General features: G+C 43.2%; 1 protein-coding gene across 1 annotated transcript in view; it reads right to left on the bottom strand.

Moving 5' to 3' along the window:
* Nucleotides 1-1,676: 1,676 nt before the first annotated feature.
* The window catches only part of GLIS1 (GLIS family zinc finger 1), a 180,600-nt gene continuing 155,852 nt past the window's right edge, over nucleotides 1,677-26,424 (bottom strand). The window contains 4 exon segments of the mRNA XM_053985344.1: nucleotides 1,677-2,328; nucleotides 5,406-5,573; nucleotides 10,932-11,116; nucleotides 23,907-24,057. Coding sequence (XP_053841319.1) covers nucleotides 2,192-2,328; nucleotides 5,406-5,573; nucleotides 10,932-11,116; nucleotides 23,907-24,057 — 641 coding nt within the window. The 3' untranslated portion in view covers nucleotides 1,677-2,191.

The following is a 26,424-nucleotide window of genomic DNA, read 5'->3' on the forward strand; positions in this document are numbered from 1 at the left end:
ATTTTACTTGCTTTATTACGATAACTTTCCAAACCATACAGACTCAAACAAGTGCCTTTGCATTTCTCTGAATCTATCCTTTTAATTTACAGAAAACCTGATTCACACAGATTGTGGAATTAAATCATCACCCCAGCTGCTATGCTTTAAGTTTCCCAAACCTTTGTGAATCATTGTGTGGTTTTGAACAGCCTGGTTGTTGTGACATAAGAATTTTTGTAATTGATCAAATATGTTTAGGATTGGTTAGTTTATATTTTTAGCAAAAAAAAAGTTGTTTTTAGAAGAATTTATTTAATTTTTAGGAAATTGAATTAATCTTGTTTTTAAGTCACGGTTTCCTTTTTGTGTTTCCAACTAATTGCAGCACAGGAATTATTTTCATTTTTGTCTCAGACATTACAGCTTTGTTGGGCTTTGGATATTTTTCTAAGTCTTCCTTCAGAAGCCCTAGTTCTTCCTGCTTGGCAGTTGTTAAGCTACCTGCCTGCTTGTTTAATGTTCTGGGAGAGAGTTCTGCCCACTTACGTCTGAGACCAAAAAAACCCCAACTCTGAGGCATCAGAATAAACAAACAGGACAGAAAGCCAAATGTGGCCGTGATCCAGAAGCAAAGCCACGTGTGTAGGCTTAGAGCACAATTTGGGGCCTTTCTGCATTTGGGTTCTGGGAGAGGAATGATGAGTCAGTGCTGCCAGGGCTGTTTGGCCACAATTAATGGGTTTGCAGCTGGCACTGGGTGTCCTTGAGAGGAGAGAGCTTCAGGAACCCTTGCTAAAACGGGGGGTCGGGTCATGTAACCCCAGGAACCTTGTTCTGTAGTGACTAAAACTTCCTGAATGTCTAAGTTTCATTCAAATTTCTTGAGGACAGAAAGCTAAATTGGATACAGAGGCCCCTTCAAATGCACTAACAAGGTGCAACCAGGCCCTGGAGAAACAAGTGCACCATGCAGGCTCTGTGGTTACCCTCGATCAGCGCTGGCACGGGGGGAAATCCTGTGTTTGCAGAGGCTGCAGGGGCTGAGGAGAGGCACAGGGGCACCAGGGATCCTGATGCTCCCACAGCAGCAAAGCTGTGGGGTCCTGGGACTGGGACACAGGCGTCCTGCGGGACCTGAGCTGTGTCCCACATTTATGGGGAGGAAGAGATGAAAAAAGGAGAGTACCATCCTCAGACTGGGTTCCACCCAGCTTGGGCTTTTCAGTGGTGCCCTGTGGCAGCCTGGGTAACTCTATAGGTGAACAGACATGGATTGATGCAGGGTCTGGACAGCCCTTATTAAGCCCAACTTGCAGTGGTTTGTAAATGTGAACTTTTTTTTCCAGTTAGTTTTCCCTTACTGTTCTCCTGGAGCGCCGTGGGACACTTCCAGGAGCTCAGCTCTAACAGGCTGCTGGGCACACACTGGCAGCTGGCCCCGTGCAGGATGTGGCTCTCCCAGGAATCCTCACTACGCTGGAAGTGCAGCCCAGTGGGACCAGGACTGCAGTGACAGGGAACCAAACAACTGCAGGGGACCCTGTTCCACTGGAAGCCCCTTGGTTTTCTTCACATACACGTGGGCTGTTTTCATGTCACAGTGACTGAGATGTCACTGCTTTGTTAAAATCCCTTTCAGGCATGTTAAAAGTGAAGTATCAGGAAGCCCAATGGTGTTAAGAAATGACAGCACACTTGTTTCCAGTTTTTAATGCTTTCTTGTAAAACTGAAAATACAAAACCAGCTGAGCAAATGTAGATCTTTATATACATGAGGTCTCTGATTAAAAAAATCCTTTTAGTTAAAAAAAAAGAAAAAAGGGAAGACTGAACCAACAAGTTAAATGAAAATTGATTAAAGGGAACAACATTCTCAAATTGAAGCATACTTTCCAAGAAGGAAAACATCTTCTTTACAAGTTTATTATATAACTTACATTTACACTTTACTGAGAGAACTTACAAAACAAGCTGCTTGAAATGCTCCTCATTCCCTTAAAGCATGAATTTCAAAGTGCCACAGCAAAGGAACAGGTTCCAATATTATCTTATACAGACTATTCATGTATAAAATGGTTTGGTAAATGTGAGGTGTTCATTTAAATGAGCACATATAGGGATACAGACTAAATAAAAGTACTTGAACAACACCTTTGTTATTACATACGCAGTTATAGGTATAATAAAGGAAACAAGGCCAGCACTGCTTTTAGGTATCTGTGTAGATGGAAGGAATGTGATTCAAGCAGTGATCAAAGGCACTGTTCTGGAAGAATCCATTTTCATCCGTTCCATTGGAGACCATGTCTTCAGATACACACTGAGCTTCAGAGATCCCCTCATAGCCTGGAAGAGCGACAAGGACACGGACATGAGTTAGTGCCACGGTGCACGAGAGGAGGGAAGCACAGCTTGGGGCCTGGGATCCCACAGGACAGCACAGCACAGCGTTAATGGAGGGACAATGGTGTTCAGCATCAAAGCCTTGCCAGGAGAGGCACAGTTTTCTCTGGGTGTTTGTGTCATCACGGCTGGCACTCCCGTTTGTTTCTGGGCAAAGCTGTGCACTTGCAAGTGAAGTGCAAGAACCAGAGCACGGCTCTCTTGGCACTCGGTCATTATGTGAATAGGACATCAAAACAATGAGTGGGCAACGATCCTACTAAGTGTGCACTAGAAGTGATGCAGCCCTCTTGGTTTGGGTTTTTTCTTTTAATAGCACTTCGAAGAAATATTCCATGTGTCTCCCAGCTGCTCTTAAGACCCAGAAGAAGTCTGGATCCTACATTTATTGGCTCTCCACATAGTGCAGGTCTGAGGAAGCATGGCTGGGGCAGGTCAGGCTCATGGAAAGAGCTGTGAACCTCAGCCCACCAAAGCCCAGGCCAAGCTGGTTGCTGCTTGCCCAGCTACCAGAAAGTCACGGCAGTAGGGAAGAATTTCTCTGTCCTTCTTTCATAATGCCAAACTTCCACAGCTATTACAAACCTCCTGAGCTGCACATCCCTGTGGAAAGGAGCAGGTTTGCCATTCTACCAGATGCTACGGCAGCTGGAGTGCCAGGGAGTCTTAAAAAAACATTTATTGCCTACCCCAAAGGACATGAAAATTTCCTATTATGACCCACTGTAGCCTGCTTTTGCAACTGGCCAGTCAAGGCCCACATGCACATGTTCATTTTACTGCAGTCCTGCTCCTCCTTACTTCCCCTCTGCTGTGTTCACCCCCTCAGCATCATCCTTTATACATATTCTGGTTTCTTTTATACCACCTGATTTGGGTTGGGTCTTTAGAAAAGCATCTGTGGGAACTTCAGCACAATGTTCTGACCCTTGGACTGAGCCCCCAGGGACCCCAGAGCCCACCCACCATAACTGGAATAAGCAGCAGCAGCTGAGGGAGAACATGGAACAATATGCAGTTTAGCAAATGCCCGTGCCTGACACAGAAAGTCGAGCCCTTACACAGAGTGGGGACTCCACTGGGGAGGGCTGATCCTTGTGCTCGAGGCACCAGACCTGGCTCCTTTCTCTGCCCCATGGAGGAGTCTGTGGAGCCATTGGGAAATGACTTTTTCTGGGCCTTGGTAGAAAATGAGGCAATTCCTTCTCTTTAGCCTTCCCCTTGTCTTTTCCACTGTGCCCCCACCTCTGCAGGCAGGTGTACCTGGGTGGGGCTGAGCCAAACTCTGCCCGGGCTCCACAGGGGCCTTGGGGCTAAATGGCACCACACCAGCAGCCAGGGACGGATCCTGCATCCTACACAGCCAGTCCTGGCTGCAGGAGAACCTGTCCACTTCATTGGGACTATTTTACTGCTAGGTATGTTTTTATTATTTGAGATCAAATTCTCTACTTACTTACATTTCTGCATTTTCCTACAGCTTACTAATTTACTGTTGGTTTACAGGTCATATTCTGCTGTGTTCAGAAATCTGGCACACAGTGAATGTCCAGAGGTTCTGGAGGACGACCTCGGCATGTTTATCTGTGTCGGGCCAAATGGAGTGACCAGTATTTTGATAAGTTTTGTGAGTGTTTATGTTATGCTAATTTCTATTTGATGAGCCTGTATACAGGGTGGATACAGAACCACAGATGGATAAAACCCAAGATAAGCATACACCCCAGAAATCATTATTAGATTCCAGATAGAGTAAACTATCCAAAGTCCTGAACAGAAAATAAAAATTTATTGACTGTTAATGTGATTCATGGAACAGCTGTTTGCCAGTCACATTGGGCATTCCTGTGAGATGAGATCTCATTTAATATTAATGGTGCTATAAAAGCCTGAAAAAATTAATGCATAGCCTTGATGAATCTTGCAAACCTGAATGGTTCTATTTTACACATTAAAAGATGAGATGAGATATATATATATATATTTCATACATGTTTATATTTCAGCCTTTTAAGTATTTGCATGCCTCAATAACCACTCTAAAAACAAAAATACTAAACAGAAACATTTCATGATAGTTTAGGCCCAGACAGAAAAATCAACTGTTGTTGAAGTTGGTGTCTTGCCACAGTATTATTCTTTACTGCTACAATTTCTTTTGGAAAGTTTATTTAGTCTGTTCTTTAAATATTGCAGGCTGTCAATCTAAGCTTGAAATTTGATGTTAACATGAAAAACCCCTATGTTTTAGTAATATCAAACTTATGAGTAACACTAAAGAATTCAAAGTTGAAGTTGAAACTTCATCTTAAATGTTTCCCTTGTGTTGGTTACTGATGCATGCACTTCCCAGAATGGAACAGCAGACAAATGCGTGCACACTTGCTCTGAACAGTCTCTCCTTTAATACAAAACAAACAGGAAAGTCAACTCTAATTTTGTGGTCTGACTCAGGCCCCAATTCAAAAAGCACTTAAACATATGTTTTCAGTATCGCTCTTAACCGAGGTGCCCTCCTGAGTGCAGGCATGAAGAGAACTTTCTTGGAGATATGTAAGTAAAGATTGCAGCTAATGGTTGTGTTTTACGGCTCTGACAATACTCACGTTTTGTTTGATTTCAGCAATTCTGTCAATTATTAATTTTAAAGATAGAAAAAATACTAAAATACTGAAGTACTGTAGTAATGCAGCTATTATAACTTTGACCTGATTATGAAAGCCTTCCTGAGCACACCTGAAATGTGCAATGAACACACCACACAAAAAATGCAGGTGAAGGTGGGTGTTGGCTATGGCATCCAGCAAAACGGAAGAGACTTTGTCTATCAGTCAAATACAGCAGGACTAAAAAAAAAAACCAATTTGCTTTCCTTCTGGGGTTTTTATAGATGAAAATTAACTTCAGGGCTCTTTTTTACAGAAACATGTTTTTGTTGTAACATTGAAAACAAAAGATGTTCTTTGCCCCTCCTGCTACAAATATCACATGGATAATTCCTTATAGGTGGAATAAATTACCTGTTGAAGGTAAAGGTGCGTTGAGTATGTGATAGCCATTCTGCCTCAGAGGACTGAAGCAATGGGATTCCCCTGTGAGCACATCACTGCTGACAGACTGGTCCATTGTTCTGTAGCAATCTCCATAGTGGAAACAGTTTTGTATGGAGTGAAAGCTGCCTTGGTAACCTGAAAGCAGATATTGCACACAATTCAATCCTTCTGCAATGGTACTACCTCCACTTCTGTCACAGCATTTCATTACTGTTGGGAGTTTAGTTCCTCAGTTTTAAATTTGGAAAAATGATTGTCCTGTTCTATAAAGTGCAGTTACAGAAGAGCTGCATCAGATTCTGTCCCACAAGGTGCTGTGGACTGTGATGACTGAAGCAAAAATCTCAATGATGGGCTTCATTTCAAGCAATAGATCAGATGAACACGGTCAACAGCACCCTTGGATCCAGGGTAAGTAGTGAGCCCTCCATTGGATCAGGTCCAGGATGCTCAGCTCCTAAGGGAATGTTTCTGTAACGAATCAATGTTCATTTAAATACAAGAATGCAGTATTTAAATGATTAGCACTGCTTTGGTTTCAGTTAAGTAAATCTTTTGCCATCCAGTGTGTGTTGTGCACTGCTGGAGACAGTGCTGTTTATCCAAAACACCTTCACAGGTTCCTCAGACTTCTTTCCCAGACTGCTCTTGATTCAAATGAACCCCCTTTCACTGGACACAGGGGACCACAGTGTGCAGGTATAATTGACCTAGAAGTGCAGGACTGACTCCAGATAGTTGTCAGGTGAAGACTGAATTCAACCAGAGGCTCTTCTGCTTCTGGAAAGCGCTGAGATAGATCTGTATGGTCTCTGCTTGCCTCAGTCATTCTGCTTTTGGGGCAAGTTTGACTTTCATCCTCCACATACCCAACACTTCTTAGATCCTGGGATTTTTTTCCCAAGTATTGTATTATCAGTACCCAGCAGCTTGTGTTTTGCCATCAGAAGTTGTGAATGAGTTGTAGACAACAAAAGAAGACATTTAACAGTAAAAGACAAATGAATTGCTGAGGAAGGAATTTTGCAATTTATAAGTTGTTCCAACATCCTAAGAAATTGTAATTTGTTCCCATAAGGATGATATCAAAGTACGTCACAATATTTAAACCAACCATGGCCTGATTTTATTATTTTCTTTCATCCTGTCTCAATAAGCTCTTCCTTATTCCGGATGCAATGCACACAAACTGCACATTCCTATCAGCTCCCCCTTTTCCTGCTTTCTCTGAAATGATTCTCCTTCCCTTAAATGCAAGTGAAGTCAACCAAATTAGTCTTAAAGTCCAGCAGAATGTGCTTCAGGATTTTCCTCTAATTGCCAGAAAAAATACGGAGCTGTTGTCTTTCTTCCCTCAGCCTTACTGAGACCGAAACATTTGCTCAGGAACTCCTGCAGAAGCTCGGGGCAGTTCAGTGAATCCCAGTCACAGCCACATTTCCCTGTTTCCAGCTGACAGCTCGGCCCCACTCACAGCAGAGACCCGCCCTGCAGGGCTGCCTGTGCAGCTCTTCAGTCTGTTCAGAAATTAAATCTCTGAGCCTGTCCCCAGAGCACCTGGGGCTGTGTGGGGTGAACCTGTCCCTTACAATTCCTGCAGTGTGCAAGCTCTCTCCTGTTCAGGAAGATCTCCCACACTTCTCTATGTTTTCCCTCTACCAAAGTACCAAAGTCTAATCAAACAGACAATACCAGGCAAAGCTTGGGGTCTGGTCACTTCATATTTCCTAAGGTGGCAATAAGTAAGGCCAAGTGAGGCAGTTCTTGAGTAGAAATGCAATCAACTCATTGAGTGGTGAAAGATTTGCTCTGAAGCTTCCCAGTTTAATATGTGCTTTGGCAGAATCTGCAAGGATTAGATGCTCAAGTTCTTGAGAACATATGATCGACTACAAAATACCTAAATTGTTGATGTCCATGATTAGTGAAGTCCTAATGGATGACTCTTAGATAAAGACACTACACACTCTGTACCAAGGCTGCTCATATTTGCTGCTATGGCAGAGGCAGCCCAAAAATTTGGAAAGCTGAGCATTAAATGATGCATGTCCTTCCTTGGAACAAACAGCCAGCCACCTCTATTTAATGCCTGGAGAGTCTGGCTCAAAAACCAAGGAGCTCTTAGGAGAGGTAACACAGCCCTCTTTTGAGGTGGTGTTAGGTACAGTGTGTTATTGATTGGCTTTGATACTTATCCTTTCTGTTTACAAAACACAAACTCCTTGCTGTAAGCCTTCTAAAAATACATCCTTTTGAGATGAGCAGTGAAAAAGAGACACTTGGCTTCAAAGGAGGCACAACTGGTTGCAGAGAGCACTTAAGATGCATTGCTAGAGAAAAAGAAAAATGAACCTTTTCTAGAATGTCTGTTACAGACATCACTTCTAGGGAAGGCATGACATGTATTTTCTCTGTCCCTTAACTGCTGTCCTTCCCTTGTGCTCCCAGGCTTGCCTTTGTTACATCAATTAAAAATCTTCATGGTCTACAGAGCTGGCACAGTGGCTTAGAAAAGCAGAGAGCAGCCAAGCATGACAGAACTGGATTGAAACTAGTCAGATCCCGGGTTTTCCCAAGACTTGTGGAGAAAGGTTGTTTTGAAGTGTTTTAAGTTACACTGTCTGGAAATACCTGAAGCAGAGAACTGCCTCAGAATCAGTCTGGAAAAGAACTGCCATAAGCAATGAAATCCTCTTTTGGATTGCAGTGTTTATCCCTCAGCACCACTGTGAGATAATCTGAGAAGGTAGAGGGAAAAGTGTTCCTGGAACCACCCAGTGAAGAGGGGGGTGTAGGAAAATCCTGGTGCTACTGCACTGCTGAGTTCATCAGGACCTGATTTCTGCCAAATGCTTCACAGAGAAATGCACCTTCCCTGTTCTAACCTACCTGCAAGGTGGGATAAATGCAGGTATGAAACTAAAGAAAGTACATGGAGTGAGGAAGGGAAAGGGTGCAGCAGGAACACAAGTCAGGTAGAACAAAGCATCACACTAAAAATGTGATTTCTGACCCTTCAGGTTCATTGCATTTAGTTGTGGTTCCTTTACATTTCTTTAAATGCTTCACTGAGAAAATACGGGGAATTAAAATATGATTAAGATCCCATAACGAAGCATTCAGTTAACAACCACATATGGTTGATTAAACTAAACAGGGAGCATTTTTTTTACAAGTTCTTAAAAAAGACTCCCTTCAGGGGTTAAAATACAGAGTAAGCAAGAAGGCTGCTCCAGTGCAGACATCCCTTCTCCTTCTAGAGTGCAAATCTGGAGTACCAACTTGGCAATAAGTGTTTCACCAATATTTTTTTTGCCACATGGATTTCAGGTTTTCCTTCAGTTTTGATTTAAATCAAGAATTTTCTGAGGTTATTTTCAAGTGAAGAATTTACTAAATGCCCTGTCAGTTTAAATGATCACTGTTAAATGTTTTATGTACAGTAGATGTAGAAATATAACAGTTCATAAAGGAATAAACTGAGTTCCAAACATAACATTTAGTTAAAATTTTGCTTTGAAATAATTTGTGGCAGAAAAGCTGCACTTAGCCACTTCACACACTGGCTGCCTCTGCTTCTCTAAGGCACAGCCTAGAAAACTTCAAGCAGCTTTAAAAGGAATGATGTAATAAGCAAATAATTGGAATATGGCTATTAAATGCCATCTTGTTATGTCATGTCATTTACATGTATTTGCAAATAAATCTCAGCTTTTCAAATTCCATAAAATTTCTGACAAGAAATCATGTCAGGTATAAATAACTACAGGATTCCATTGCCTGCCAAATTCTTTCAGCATGTAATGATTTCCATGTGATCTTACTACAGCTAGGTTAAAACATATAAATAATGTCAGCTTGTTCTTTCATTATCAATATTTCTGCTACCAGCCTGACGAAGCTGCCATCTCCTAAAAATTCCACATCCACATTGTTTATGTGCTTCTGTACAGATGCCTGGTTCTACACTAGGTTTATGTGGTGTATCTTTTTTTGGCAAAAATTCAAAACCCCCAAACTATTACAGATTCCATTAGAAAAATGTGCTATTAATGAACTAAGAAGCAAAAAAAAAAAAAAAAGAAAAACTAGAGCAAGTACAGCTAGGTACAGGTTACAGATAATTGGTTTCAAAGGCTGCTAATCAAAGCTGATTTTGGAATGACAATTTCCATAATTAATTTATAATAATACTTCAACATTTGGCCAAAGTGGAAAATTATTGCTTTTTCAAAACCACATGACATAACACTTAGAAAGCAACAATTCATTCAAAAGGAAATGTGGTTTTCTTAAGGAATAAAGTCAATTTATTTAAGTGGTTCAAAACTTGTTCTGTCTATGCATTTGTTTCTGCCGTAGTAATGAGCTGCTAAACTTTCCTCTTGTGGCTTGTAGTTATTTAGCTCATTATAGCAACATAATCATATATCATTATATGCTATCATAAATCTGCCACTTCTCCCTTATAGAGTTAATCTTTTTAAATTGAATAATCTGTTGAGCATCAGGTTGAGTTAGTTTTTCCTTCAGCACAAATCATTAAATATAATACACTTTAACTTTTCAGACTAAGCCTGTCCAACCAAAGAGCTAAAACACTGCTCAGAGAACAGGGGCAGAGGGAACTGCTGGGATACCCAACCCCATCCCAGCTGGGAGCTGCTCACGGGTTTGTGCTCAGGCTCTTGCAAGCAGACAGATGTCCTGCACACTTCTTTATTGGGAATATTTACCACATTTTAGCAGCTCACCATCTGGATTGCATAACAGATTTCTGAAATATGCAAGCTCCTGTTACTGGAATAATCTGTGATAATAATATCTCTTGCTAATTTGTGCCTCAAAAATTTCAGGAACATTAATTAGATCCCACAGCAGAACTCCAGAATAGGTATGTAAGCTCGCAATTAAAAAGGCTGAGTAATTCAGAACAAAAAATTATTGAAATTAAGCTGTGGGACAGCTGCTTACTGCTCCCATTCCTGTCCTTGAATCCCACAGGCACCCTACAGTTGTACAGAGTGCATTTACATGTTACTATAGAACATAAAACAAGCTAAACTTCCAAATAATAAATGAAAAAAATGTTTGCTTGCTTTGTCTAATTCCATGTCTTGTGCATCACTATGAGTGGATGGAGCAGGACATTGCCAAGGTGTGCCTCAGCCCATGTTTTTTGGGACTGGATGGCTCTTGCAGGGTCACTCCAGGCTGGATGACCAGTCAGGGGAGGTGCATGGCCAGCAGCCTTCTACTGAAGGACCTAAATAAATGCAGTAAATCTGCTGTTGGAACAGCTTTCCCCATTATGATGACATATCACAGCATGGACCTGTCTTAGAATTTCCATCTGTATGTACATCAATCCAATTTAAAAACTGGAGTTCCCACTGAAATGCTGACAGTATTAGCCAAATATGAAAAAGCAAAATACTTTCTCTCCAGCTAGAAATTAGAAAAGCTGCAAAAACAAAAGGAGGGAAGAGTTACCTTGAGATCCCTGCTGTACAGACTGGCTGGGAAATGGGGCGTACGGTGTACTTGGTATCCCAGAAAACTGCTGCCCGTTGGGTGACTGGCTGTGGGACGATGGAGAGCCGTGTTTCTGCAAGAGGGAGGGTGGAACTAAAGCTTTCAGGGGGCTGACAAGCGGAGAGATTATGTTGGGAGCAAGCCTAGAAAAAGAAAATACAGAAAAACTTCACATATCACATCATAATATGGCAAAATGATATACTTGTATGAACTATTTCCATAATGGACAAATTATAGAGAAGTCTGTTTTGCAGGTACAAATTATATTGAAAAAGAGGACACCAATGCAGTGCTACCTTCAGATATTTGCTAGGATGCAAGAGTTAGACAAGGAATTCTGTTCCTTTACACTGACTTCCTGCACTTGCCGTAACAACAGGATCAAAATGACACCACTCCTCAGTGAGCAATTTAAACACAGCTCCATTTGATTTAGAATTTTGTGAGCTGAGATACATGTGTAGAAACAGACGTGGAAAATGTAGCTAGAATGGGTAAATGCAAGTACATTGTTTTAATGCCTTCACAGCTTAACAGGGTAAAGCTGTAAGAGGGTTGAGCTGCAGCCAAGACAAAGAAAAGCGTTACTTTCACTCTGCAGATGAGCATAGAGTGGATCTCCTACAGCTGTGACAAGGGGCCCTGTGCTCCACAGCCCAGTGGTGCCCTGTCAAACAGCACAGGCAGCACGGGGACTTCTCAATACCCTCTCTGCTGCCTCCAGAGCTTTTGCTAAACCTAAGAAGGACCTCTTTAAGCAGCACCAGAACCTTCAGATGCTGCAAAATCCACCTCACTGTCTGAGAGCCACCCTGTGGAAACTTCCCAGCTACAGAACCCAAGGGAAAAAAAAAACACCTCTGCAGGTTGTAATAGATGTCACTGAGCTGGAAAAAAATACTGAGCACAAACTGTTAGAGGCAGACAAAAATTAACTAAATAAAAACTCAAATCTCTCACTGGTGTCTTCCTCTACCCCTGCACAAGCTGTTCAAACACCATAAACCATCATTTCACACGACGGCTTCTTGGAGCAGTTGGACTGACCTTGGGAGCGAGGCTGTGCTCCAGTGAGGGCTAAGCACTACATGAGAGTGTGCAAGAGGTAAACAGAGGGGAACTGTGAATAAACGTGACAACAGCTTAACCAAATTTAACATGAGAGGCACAGGAACGCTGCCAAAAGCTGTCACAGTGACACTCTAAATATTAGAAGGGGTTTAAATCAACCAAGCCAAGCCCATCCTATGCTCAGATAATTCCATCTCCCAAAACAAGGAAGCAAGACCTATAATACAAACTAGAAAGACTGAATCTCCCCAAATTAAACTAGCATTGTTAAATGAGTGAAGGCAAGGATATTTTCAAGTCAAATAACAAGAACTGGAAAACAACTTTTTTTTTTTTGTGAGAAAGATATCCCCTCCAGTAAGTACTGATCAGTAATATGTAAAATAAAAAGGACTACTGTCAAATTAAAGGAACCAACATTTAAGGAGAAAAATATCCTATTTGTTCTGGTTTGGAAAAGGCCTGGGGCTGCAGAGGTGCCAAAAAGGGACCGGAGGATGCCGGGGCCCCCTGTGCTCCGCCCAGCTCAGGGACCAAGCGCTCTCTGGAGCCCGCGCTGCTGAGGAGCAGATGCAGGGAAACACCGAGTTTATTTGGGCAGCAGCAGCCAAACGCCAGGGGCAGCTCCCCTGGGGCCGCAGCTTTTCCGCAGAGGGCTCAGCGGGGCCGCGGTTGGACTCGGGGAGCTGCCGTGAGCCGCATTCCCTGTCCGGACAGAACGGTGCTCCCAGCCGGGGCTGCCACAGCCGCGACCTGCGGGACCCCACGGGAGCCTCGCTCGGCTCTGCCGAGGCTGCGGCACCGCCCGGCCACGGGCAGGGACCCCGGCCCGGCCACCGGCCCCTCCTCCGGCACACAGCGACAGGGACGCCGTCCTCCACGCGCCAGCAACGCTCCGAGGAGCCTGGAAATGCTTCTATCTGAACGGAGATTAAAAAGATTGCAGTTGTTTTCGTTGGAAAGATAATAGCTAGAAGAGCTCATGATAGTGACATTTTATATGGGTAATGACCACACACACATTTAAAAGAGAAACAAAAGACGTACTAAAAACTCCAATGCCGGGATGAGCCAGAAACCACTCTGAATAGGGGAGGGAAATGCTGCGGGAGAGCGAGTCCTCTGCAACTGCCTGTGTTGGGTTTCCTCTGCCTGCTCTTGGAATGTCTTGTCCTGGCTACTGCTGGGAAACGCAGCACCCCATAGAGACCTGCCGGGCTGCTCCGAGTGCTTTGTTAGGATGGGCCATCGTGTTTCTAAATTCTATGCAATCATGCTGCTTTGTCGAACAAAAATGGTACACTTAGGTATCCAGCTGTGGGAATACTGAAAATCCCAGCTTCCCTACCCAGTTTAACTACTCCCAGAGGCTACTTAAATCTCAACCATGGGAGAAGAATGTAAGTTTTTATTGTTATGTTTAAAGCAATGCTTGTCCCCACTCACACTGTTGCATTCCTGTTTTTCCTGTGTGTGAGCTCAACAGGGTTTGTGCCTCGAAACCTTTGAGATGAGTGCTCAAGAGTGGAGAGGTCCCCTGCAAGGCCAGAGGGGTGCAGGCCCTGTTCCAGCTGGGAATGCTGAGCAGTGCGTGGAGCTGCCAGCTCGCTGCTCCCGCCGGGCACGGCTGCCCTGGTGCTGGAGCTCAGCAAACATTGCTGCCTGTGGGCAGCTGTATCCTAGGAGCAGGAACCTGAGCTGAAACCCTGACAGCTCCGGGTAACACTTGAGCATCGCTGCCTTCTCTGCATCAAAAGAGTTTCACAGAGCTGAGCAGCTCACCATAAAAATCTGCTATGTTCTGCTCGAGCTCTCCCAACAAGGAATTTAGTATGTTTCCTGGAAGTTAAGGCACAGTTTTCAGCTAGGAAAGAACTTAGCAGAAAAATCTGGCTGTGTTAGCACAAGTGGCCAACATGGAGATCTGTGTCCTCAAAATATTCATCACAGTCCCTACAGATCAAGCTGGTCCCTAAAATATTACCCCTGTGTGAGTGTGTGCATGTGTGAATGTGCTCTGGCACGCTCACGGGGAGATTTTCATCAGTCAAACTGTCCAGTCCCCAGTGCTGTATTTTTAATCCTCTTCTGAGTATCTGCCTACTAATTAGGTTGCTGTGATATTCAGGTTGTTAAAAGAGGAGGAATCATTCCTGATACAAATTAAACAAATAATGCATTAGAGCCTAAAAGGTGATGCCTTCTGCGTGGAAGATGAAACACTGAAAGACTTACAGCAGGAACTCAGCTGGATACACTAAAATTCCCAGGCAGCAGCTCAGGCATGTGTGTTTCAATAACTAATAGCCTGCACATTTCCTGTTAATACTGTACTACAACCACAGTTTGCTTTGGTTTGGAAAGTAATAATAAATATATACCATATATTTTACCTTAATTGTAACTTGCATAATTCAGTAAATTTGCAGATCCTTTGGGGCCTTTTAATATATATCTGTGCCTATATATAGCTATATATAAAGAGATATAAATACTCCCACAGGCATGAAAAAAAAAATCCATATCCTTCCTTAATTCATTACATTTGAGGGCTCCTGGCTCTGTGGAATATTTCTGTTGAGGGCCATACAAGGGTGTGATGGGGGAGCCTCCTCTCCACCCTGTCCAAGAGACAGGAGCAACAGGACACGCACTACGGAGAGAAGGAGCTTGGCTGGAAACAAAAGGAACATTTTGCTCACACAGCATGCCCTGGCCTGTGCCATTCACAGCCACAGGAGCCACAGAATCAAACAAAATACCTATTTTTTTACCAAGGGACTGAATAATTTAATGGCCAAAACCAACATTTCCATGCTAAGCGAGGGGTAATCACATCTTGTGCTTCAGGATGTAAAGTGATCGCCCATGGAGGCAGAGAGGAATTCTGCTCTCTTCACTAACCACACAGCTCAGGGTCACTGACCACGTACTGGGGGCCTTTTCCAGTTCCCCCTGAAGCACCACTGGAGGATGGTGCTGGAGATGGAGTTCCTGTCTGAGGGAGCCGGGATTTCAGGTGGGATTGCAGGGCCAGTGCTTCCTCTGAGGAGGCATCAGCAGGCAATCAAGGGAAAGGACTACTCAGAAAAAGCTTACGTGATTCACACACACAACCAAAAGGAAACTTTGGGAATAACTGAGCCTAACTCAGTAACTACCTTGTCTGTGGCTTTGTGCACATTTCTGCACCAACACTGCCTGAAAATGCCCAGCCCCACAGCCCTTCCCACAGGAACTCCTGCAGTCAGGTGGGATTCTACCCACAAAGAATCATGAAACCAAGTGGCAGTCATGGACAACAAACCAGTTCCTCAGCTCTACTGGAAAGCATTTGTCACTCACATCAATGGGAATACTCAGAAATCTTGGTCCTAACAGAAGTACTTTTTAAAAGGGAAAATTAAACATCAAAACATAGAAAAGATTGATCCTTGTCTCACTCTCTAAGTGCACACCCTAGGGATCTCAAACAGAAATACCGCTAAAACTCTTTATGAACTTTCTTGTGATCATATTTTAACAATAAATTTTGGATGGTGGAAGTTTATATTAAATTGTGAGTAAGGCCTGTGTGAGGGAGCTACCTGTGTATGCCATGAGCTACCAGTGACCTATGGAAAACAGACCTAAAGGCTACAAGTACCATGACTTTGGTTTAGAATTATTGATCCTGTCTGCACTCTCAGTCTCCCCAAGCAGGCAGGGGTGTTTAAGGATCTCTGTCTTCTCCCAGTGCACACCAAATATCCTGTTCCAATATCAGTGCAACATAAAGAACAACAACAACAAAAAAATACAGATGGACATGGATTGTTCTGAGATTTCTACCACTATGTCTGGATAGGTTTTTTCTATATATCCATAGTGCTTAGTCTGAGGAAGAAATATATTACCCCTCTGCTTTAGTCTTTGTTCAATACCAGTTCCAGGACAAATTAACAGAATAAGAAATAAAGCTTCTTTCAAGATAAGACAGCTTGACTAGACCTTGACTGCCAAATACTACATACAGTATACTTAGTAAATACTGAGTGGAACTGAAAATTAAAAAATAATAAAAATTAAAAATAAGATTTTTGAATTATAAATAGGAATGAAATATAACTGCAAATGGAAATATGTAAGACAGGGATGTTTCCAATATGAAAACTGTCTGAGTTTGTTTTTTTTTTAAACGGTGTGATGGCTTGATTGGCAGATTCCTCAGCTACACAAAGAACCTCAACCCATATCCCATTGAGTTCAGTGGAAACGGGACCAAATTCAGGCTGAAAAACATCTGTCCTTTATGTCAAATCATTTTTGTATATTTTGGGTTATAAGACTGTTCTGTAACAGTTCTATGCACAGCAGTACTGCCAAACCGAACATCCTGACTCTTGAGAGTCATGATTTAACTCAGATTAACATGAAGAAAAATAGAAAAATAGCAAATAAAGCACCAGAGTAAGAAGCACGAACCAAAGCAGCTCCACATTTTATCTGAAGCACAGCACTGTAGCCACTTACAGGAACTGAGAGTTTCCATGAGATGAGGTTCTCCCATAAAACCCAGCACACCAACCAGTTCATTCATAAAATCTCTCCCCCAAGCACTATAGTCACTGATATTGTGAGAAAGTCCAATGCAGTTCCAGGACCAGGAGATTATTTTTTTTTTAATGGGAAAAAAAGTTAACACGGATTTTCATCTCTTCCCTTAATATTAAAAATGATGTGTAAAGCTCTGCTAATCAGGTCCCTGGATAGAGCCCAATCTCTGGCCACGTGTTTCTGTTCTGGGTCTTGCCCTACGGGAATTTCTGTCAGCACATGCTCAGGAAACAGTTACACCGTTCACTCTTTTGGACTTTTCTGTAAGACAGACTCTATCTGAAGTTTGGTGAACCTTTGCACTAATCACTGCCAGGTGCCTCTGGCTACGTTTCTGGAATGCAAGGAATCTTTTCCTTCTCTCCCTCTTTCTTCCTTTCTCCTCTTCCCCCCCTCTCCCTGATATTTAATAAATCCTTCAACACAGATCACCTTGCTGGGCATCACTGTATTTCTTACCTTTTCCTATAAACAATGAGCATCCAAGCCCCAGGGCTGTGACCTGGGGCTGTGACTACAGGGTACCACAAGGCACTCCAAGGTACAACACCGTGTCTCTGGTTTTCCCAAGAGCATGGCCAGAGGCTCTATCCCTGCTCTGCTGTAGCTGCAGCCTGTGACACACCTGTGTGTGACATCCTGAAGTACTGCCGAGGCAATGACAGCTTTCTTCTGGCTTTTAGACAAATACAAAATACAAACTTTCACTCAAAATGCTGCCTTGGATTACCTGGATCCAATTCTGCACTTTCACTCACCCACACTCTGAGCTGAGTCCACGAGTGCAGGAGCTGCTCAGCTCTAAGGAGTAAGAGGGGCTTCATAAATATGAAGCATGTGACTGAAGAGTCACAGGTCACTTAATTGCTTTAGAGTATTTTTAGTGATACCAGTAACAGTCATACAAAAGCAATTTCATGTTCAGAATCACAAAGGAGCCCTAAGAGTCCTCTCCTGGTACACTCAGGGGTTTTCTGTGTGGGGCTGCTCTTGGGCCCAGAGGGTCCTCCTGAAATACTGGAATACTCCCTGTCTGCTCTAACAAACACATCTGCATATCTGAGTGAGGCATATAATATAACTCCGTGTTTGTCACACATTTCATCACCTACCCAAGCTCACAAAGCACACAAGCACACTTACTCTGTGTTAAATGAGTATCTCACCAGTTGTTCTGACCTGACATGTGCAATTTCTGCACAGCAGTTCTTCATAGGGATCATTATGGGAACTATGCCACTCCAAAGGATATTTCTATTTATAAGGGTTTGTTTAATAACCTCTGAAATGAAGCTGATGAATTGCTACAGTGGAAGTCACCACGTGAGGGAGATTTGAAAAATTATTCTAGTTTACAATCTAGCAAGAGAGGGTATTTTGGAGTGAAAGAAAAGCCTTATTAATATGGTCAAAGACATATAAAATCATATTTAAATAAAGAGCAGTGCCTTAGGTTCAAGTGATTGCCAGGAAGTCAATTACAAAGACATGTAATCAAACACAGAGACTGTCTACTCCAGATTATCTGGCATGTGCTGCATGCTTGACTGATCTATCTTATTTCAGTCATTTAAGGTCATTATTCTCTGGCAAACAGGCAGCAAGATGCTTCCAGGTGGGTTCTGTACAGGTACTGATGTCTGCTGTCTTCAGGTTTGTAGAACACACTACCCAGTAGTGGGAGATGTTAAAATAGCTTCATTATTTGTTACACCATGATAAACTCCTGTGTTTGGTGTATATGGTTTACATCAAACTGCAGCAGTTTTGCTTAAAAACAAAACAAAATTTGGACAAAAAGAGGAAAAAAAAAAAAGCTTTACAGATGTTAAGTGTAAATTTAGCTACAGATAAATCATTAATGGCTAAAAAATAAATACTGGATAAACCAGTAATAAATACTGGATAAATCAGTAATGGCTAAAATCATTAATGTAATGCAGCAGAGCTCTGACTGAATTAATCTTAAAAGCTTTCTGAGTTATTCTGACCATCTCCTTTAACCTCCCACCTTCTCCTGTAACTCTCTGATTTCTCATGCAGTTTTCCTTACAGTGTCTCCTCTGGACAGGCACCTCAGCCCTTACTTTGAGAGGCGCTGGTGGAGGCTCTCAGGATCCTGAGTGTCAGTCCAGCTCTCTCAGAAACTCAAATGAAACACTTGCCCACCTATTTCTGCTGATGGACAAATAATATTTACCCCAGGATCCAGCACCAGGTTATCCTTAAGCATGTAACTGTTGAAGTAAGCCCATGCTAATGCTAATTTTGCTTTAAGGGGGGGGGGGGGGGAGCCTGTGTAAGCCTATCTGGACATGATTATGAATGAATTCTGATCACATTTTCTACAATGAGATAAATGACTTGGGATTTGAAAGCAGATGCTTTTAATTACTGATTTTCTTTGTTTGGTGGGGCCCAGTGCAGCACCTGTACATTGTTCTTTCTGGACAGATGTACTGATGCCCCTTTTGCGTGCTCAGATCCATAACACTGAGATAAATTATGAAGGGTTCTTGGCTTCCTCCATTGAAAATGTTTTCAGCTGTCAGAGATATCTGTTTCTTGTTACTGGTTTTAGTGCTTTTGAAGGCAAGACTAAACCACTGACTTGTGTATTCTGTTATAAATGAAGAGTATTCTCCAATGGAATCCACGGAGAATGAGGGATGGATCTCCTTGGTCTGTTAGAAAAGCTGTGCAGGTATTTAGTTTTCCAAAGTACTTCTAGAGACAAAAAGTTTCTTTCCTACAAACATCCTAACAGCATGTCAATTCCTAGTCCACTGATTTATATGAGCTCACAAACTTAATTTAAAAGATTAGTCAACAAACAAGGTTAGTAAGAATCAGATGTAAGTGGCTAAGACACCTAATTGTCTCTTAAAGTAATGAGAATTAGGAGCACAAATGTATTTTTCTACCTGGCCTGGATCCTGGCAGCTCAAGGAGATAGAACAGGAAAGAATCTCCCCCATGTAACTGACAAGATTTTATCCTGCATGTTTAGTTTCAAGCTTAAAAATATCAGGGTGCTTTTAAAAAATCAGGTAGAGCAGAAGGGAGGCTCTGTGTACCTCGTGTTACTTCACGTAAAAAGAAGTGAAGGACTAAGTTTTTAACAGAGAACTCTTTACACTGAAGTATTCCTGTGGTATTTGAAATAACAGGTGCTAAGAAGCAAGCAAACAAAAACTCTGATGTTTAAGCGCCCTGATTGAAATGTCTCTTTTCACTTGATAGTTCTTAAATCCTGTTTCTTGTGATTTTCTGTGGGGGTCAGTGTCACTTCAGGGGGGTCTGGCCTCTGGTTTGAGATGGCTGCAGTTGGCTGGGCAGAAGTCCAGGCAAAGGGAGTTGTGTGAGCCCTTCCCTCTAACCTTGCTTAGAGCTTAATCCTTTATATTAAAGGCTCACCAGATTTGGCTCAGAGTCCTCATCAATCACCACCTCTGCACATCACAGATGCCTTAATCCCACTACTTCTTCATCTACTGGTGTGTTTACAGAACAGAAATTACCTAAATTACCACAGGAATATTAGAAAATGGTTTCACTTTCCTTTCCCTTGGAGACACATCACCCTCCCAATCAAGTCATTATTTGTCAGTGCCCCAGCTCCTGTTGGGAACACAAGTGCTGTTTGTCACAGCAGCACAAGTGACAGAGAGCCCCAGTCACACACACAGGGATCGTGTTCAGGTCCTACAAAGTGACCTTGTTGGGCCATTGCACTAAATTGATGCAAATCCCAAACTTGGTGCCACCACTCAAAGTCACTTAACTTCAGTCAGATCAGTTTCATTAAAGCTGATAATTTATCACACTGAATATTCTAAATTGCAACTTACAGAGATGGTCTGCAAATGAAACTAAGTACATTTTTAGATTACTTGGATAATAACAGCTAAAAAAATAGTAGAAAGCAAGCCAAGTGCAACATTCACCCAAGATTTAATACTAAAAGCTGCTTTTCTGTCCTCACTCTGCTACAAATCAAAATAGACTATTTTTGCAATGGGCAAAATGAAACCCAGTTTGACATTATACATGGCAAATGCTACAAGAAATGCTAAAATAAACCTTTGCTACCTGAAATAAAAAATAAATATACATTTTAATCTGGATCATGCCAAGCCCACTTTCTGCATGCTGAAGTATTTCTGAGCCAACCACTTTTAGCTAAATTAATATCAGCATGAGTAGATTTTTTTAGTGTAGCATACACTTCATTCCAGAATTTGAAAAAATGTGCTCCATATTGAATAAAGCCAGTATAAATACATTCGGTAATGAGGTCAGATTTTGTTAGAACATTTTCAAGTGAATTAGATAATTTTGTCAAACTATTTAAATGTCTCAGCAAACCATTTGGGAAAATTGACTGCTGCACTTGGTATTGACTTTGGCAAAGGACAGTGTAACATAGGGCTTTTTTTGTTAAAAAAAAAAAAAAAGCCTTTAAATCAAATTCTGAATCTCATGTCAAACTTGAGTAGACTATTTGTACTCTGCCTCATGTAGTTTTTGGCATCTCGCACATTTGATGACTCAGTAATTAGATTTCTTGATAGTAATCACTTGGTTCCTGCCACAGACTGCACGATGTGATGCAGCCTTGTCATGGTCCCGATCCCCAGAGCAGGAATTCTCTGCGTTTGCTCAAACCCGAATGCTGAGACAGCTGACTAATGAGGCCAAACCCTCTGTGTGTGCCAGAGAGCTGCAGCAGTGCCCATGCAGGAGGCAGGGGGAGGGTTCCCTTCTCACTCATGTTCCCTCAAACCTCATGTACCTTCCAGGAGGGATGGCACTGCCACGAGCTGGCCAGGGGGGAACAGCCCTGGAATCCAGGGGCTCCCGGCATGTGAGTGTTAAGTGATTTTGCCCTGTTAAATGGATGGATGCTTTAAAGAAAACTGTGCTAAATGAAACTCAAGGACTATTAATTAGTTTACACAAAGTTTCTGCACTTGCAATTAAGATGTCAGGTACAGGCTGCATTTCAGCAGTCATGAATAATGTAAGCATAAAGATTTAAATACAGCGGAAGGATCTTGGACTGGGAATGACAATGCTGAATGAAGATTATTTTGAGTTTAGAAAATGGTATTTGAGATGCTGAAAAATTCCAAGTAACTATGTCATGAAACTGGATGCCCTGTTTTAAAATAACTATTCAGAAATACATTCCAGTCTCCATTCCCTGACGTTTGGCTCATGGTTAGAAATCTGTTATCTCACTCCCACATTTTGTCACAAGATATTTGGGCAAAGACTTTACTTAGGTACATGAACACTGAGATAAGAAATCAGCACTGTTGTCTCCTCTGAGAAAGAATCTGCACTGCACGAAAGCTGGAATTGGTGGAGACAATTCTGATGGAAACTCTGGTGTGTCTGCAGCAGGAGCTCAGTGAGAGGCTCAGCTCACTGACCACAGTGCTCCTGCTGGAAGGGAAGTGCTGTGCTCTGGAATGGAAACACCAGGGGCAGGAATGAGAATTCATCTGGGACCTTCTGACGCCTCAAACTGGAAACTTGTCTGTTGCCCTCACCCTGCTCAGGCCTTTGCTTTCACTTCTTATTAGCAGCACCAGGACACAAAGTGCCTTAGAAACAAATCCACCTTCCTGACAGGCCGCTAAATCCTTCCCATAGTATACCCTTACTTTATTTCATTCTTGGTTGGGATTTTTTGCCTTAACTCCCCTAGGAACTCCAAGAGGAAACAGCTGAGCAGCACTTGGGAGCAGTCAGAGAGAGGGATCCGACTCCAACAGGCTCAGGCAGTCCCATTCTGCAGGGAAGAACAGCTCATGGATGACCTTCACTTTGGAATGTCTGTCTCCATTCCTACTTGATCTACTGCCTTCTCTGCTACAGAAAACTTCCTATTTAGCTGGAGTAATTTCCAGTGCCTCCTGTTGGCCACGACTCTGCCATGGGAATGAGTCTGCCAACAGGAAATACAAGGTTGGGAATGTGGCAGGGCAGGGAAGGAGAAGGGCTGGGCACAGGCATTTTATGGGACAAGGACAGGATAAGTCTATCCATCACACTGGGAGGGGGACACTGGTACTGCAACCGGCTGAGGTCAGAAGAGAAGGCTGAAGGAACAGAGGGTACAGAAGCTCAACTTGCTGCAGAATTCATTCCCCAGTTAAGAAAATAAAAAGGACTAGTTTGCTCCTAACTGAATTTCCTCCATCACATTGTTCTCCAGCCATTCCAGGTGTAAATTTCCTTACCATACCTCTTCCATGTCACACACAAACTGCCTTCTGCCCTTAATGCTTAAAATCCTTCTGGGCTTTCCTTACACCATATAAAAGTCACTGGACTAGGATGGGAAAACTCTACATTTAATTGCTATATTTGCTAAAGGACACCAACATGTTCCTAGGGAAAGAAAATCCTTTAATCTCTCTGCATCTTAAATTCCTATCAGCAAAGCCAAATCAGAGTCCTTTTCCCATCCAAAGTGCTGGGAAGTAAAACTGTAAGTATGAATTTGAATTTGCACAAGGCCAGGCACCAAAGAAAACTGAATAAAAAGGTTAGAGCAGTTTTGTGGCCTGCAGAGATTCTTTACTGTTGAGATGGTATGAGAGCCTTGACACACAGTGCTTTAGAAATATCACACCCTGTAGCCATGCAATTGTATCTGTGCTGTAGCAGTGCAACCCATACAATCAGTGGGATTAAACACTCTTCCCTGATTAGGATCTGGCCTGCTGCTGAGAGGTGCATTGCAGAAAACCTTATCAGAGAGCCCAAGGAAGTGAGAAAGCCCGTGGCTCTGACACTGAGTGAGCCTCACTAAGGCAAACACAGCCTGATTCCTGAGTGAGTCATAGTTCGGGTTTTACCCTCTGAGAGGTTTCTCATGTTAGCTGAGAAAAATTCTCTGTGCTTATCCAAACCTATGAGAAGTCATCCAGCAAGAACTAAAAAATAAAATTAAAACCTAAATGTAACTGCATGCTATGAAGAAAAAAATCCTATTGTGTTTTGTCAAAGACAAGGACAAGGCCCTGAACAACCTGATAACGATGTCCAGTGCTTTGCACAGGGCAGGGATGACATGACCTTCTGAGGTCCCTTGAAAACGAAATTATTCCATGATTCTAAAACAAACAAAATTGCTTTGTTTGGGCCAGTGTTTTCTTTTGAACAGCATCCATGCAAAGTAAAATAAACAATTAATCGTCCATTATCATGCCAGACACAGGCCCAGCATATTTCACATCACACACATACCCGTCCCTGGCACTCTCCAGCGGCGACTGGTGGTGATGTGGGCTGGACAGGGCGGAGTCGAGGGGAAGGTGCCTTGAAGGAATGTCATGAGGAGGTGGCAGCACAGCTGGGGAGGGGCCGTTGTGGCTGGTGCTGGATCCACTGTACATGCCTGGGAACACGCAGCAGTTGGCAAAACAAAATAAACAAGGAAGCATCAATAAGACCTGCAGAGTCTCCAACTCCTTCCCTATCCCCCACCCAACCCCAAGCCACAGCCCCACAGCAGAGCCCCTGTGTGTCAGTGAATACCTGTGCCTGAGCAGCACTCACAGCTGTGCCATGGTACCTTGGCATGTGGGTGTCTCCTCTCTGACCCTCCCAGGTGTTCCTGGACTCTACAGAGCAGTAGAACCCTCCTGGCAGCCACAGGGCTTGGTGGGACTCCCACCCTGCCTTTCCCATAGCTGTGAGAAAGAACCTGCAGTGCTCAGGGGATGGAGCTCACACAGCAAAACAGACCATGGTACCCTGGGGTTTTGCTGTTCATTTCAAACTCTGTAATTTGACTTTCCATTACTAAGCTGCTGGACATCCCAGACCATTTACAAATATCACATACTGATACAAAGGAAACTCCAATAAATTAAATGCAAAGAGGAACAAGGAGAGTTTTTTAATGAGATCATGAAAACAGATTCACTAATACAGAATTAACGAAGGAGTGTGGATGCATCATTTTTGGGGACTCTCCTCTACCATGGCAGCGAGGCACCAACAGTCAAGTGCCTACCATGCCCTCAAGTACACCCTTTGTTGAGGAAGCTTTGTCCACGGCTCTTGGATGAAGATGCTGGAATTAAGTTTTTTTGGAATTAATTTTTTTTCTCCCTTCTAAAGAGTGACCATGCACCAAGACAGGCACTGACTGCAGGGCCCTCACACTGACTTTTGGTGTGAAGGCTGCACTGAGAGCAGGTCTCTGTGGTGACAGATAACACAGGAGTGCAAGCATGGAGCGTGCAAAAGACACCTTATGGCAGGGCAGAAGGGCTGGCTCCTTGTCATGCTGCTCTGGGAGAAGTCCAGTCCTTGTCCTTCTCTTCCCAGTTTTTCTGCCTTTCTCATCTTCAGGTTTTGCCCACATCTGCCACAGTGCTGTGCCACCCTCCCAGGGAATGTGCACATGGATGAGGACCAGAACTGCCACTCACACTGTGACCTGAAGGCTGTGAGCAGCAAGTGAGGCCTGCCAGCTCCCAGTGTCCAGCTCTAGAGCACAGAGACCCCACACTCCCTCTGGGGCCTGTCTTTGCCATCTCTCCTCCTGTACCAATCATCTGTTCTTTCCCATTCAGTGTTGCAGAGCTGCACATCCAGGGCAGAGCCATGTGCCAGCTGTGCTCAGCCCTGTCCCATGTCACTGGCAGGGCTCTGGACTGCACCCCTCCCAAACCCTCCCAGTGACACGGAACAAGCAGAAGGCAACATGAAAACCCAGAGCTGTGGGGATTGTGTGACACCCTTGGGGTGAAGAAGCAACATCTGAATATCAGCATCTGTTTCTGTGTGTGACTGAAGAGCAGAACCACCAAGGCAAGATTCCAGCCACCTTTGTTTTGTCAGGGGCTTCAGATGAGTCAAAAACCCCTCATGAACAATGAGTCCTCAGCTGCTGACAGATCTAAAGCAACAAAACTGAACCACATCATCTCTGTCTCCAGCTAGACAGAACATTTGTCAACCAGCCAGTGAAAACAACTTGCTTTCTGCACTGCACACCAGACAGAAGGGGCTTTAAGAAATCAGATGTTCCCAGGTGATGCGAGGATTTATTTGTCAAAGCCTCTTCTGGTAACAGTAAGTCAGTAGCAAGGATGCTACATTGTGGAAATGCTTTTCCACTGGTGGCTTCAGTCCATTTCATAACAGAACAGTTTCCACTTCCCTCAGATCCTCACTTTTCATACATTCGTTGTCAGGCTTGAATGATGAGCCAAATTTGACCTGCACTGTTCAGTGTCACTTTGCACTTCAGCTCTATTTCCCACACCACCAGTTCAGGTATATTGACAGCACAGCCTGGAGGAAACCGCAGAACCTAAACCAAGCTGTTCATGCTCTAAGGCTCCCACACTGCTGGCCCAGCAGTAACTTGTGCAAAAAGCTCAAAAGCCCTCAAAAAAGGGTCATCTTAGCAGTGTGGTGACCAGCAAACCCACTCCATGTTTTATCTTTCAATCATGCATGTTCAGGATGTCTCACTCCTGGCCTGTTCCTCCAGGTGATGAGAAAGACAAGAGTAGCTGAGTACCTACAATCAGAATAACCCTCTAGAGGAGCAAAAAGATGTTTAGAAAACCACCCCACAACTCTGTATGGGCAGCAGCAGAGTCCCACATGATCCCTGCACTCAAACCCACCACATCAGAAAACCAAATGGAACCAGAATCCCTGTCACCTCCAGTTTCTGCCACCCCCAACCACTCTGCAGAGGAATTTACCCATCTGTGGAACTGCTGGGGTGGACACCCAGTGC

The sequence above is a fragment of the Vidua macroura genome, chromosome 9 (assembly GCF_024509145.1).
Source record: "Vidua macroura isolate BioBank_ID:100142 chromosome 9, ASM2450914v1, whole genome shotgun sequence".
Taxonomy (NCBI): domain Eukaryota; kingdom Metazoa; phylum Chordata; class Aves; order Passeriformes; family Viduidae; genus Vidua; species Vidua macroura.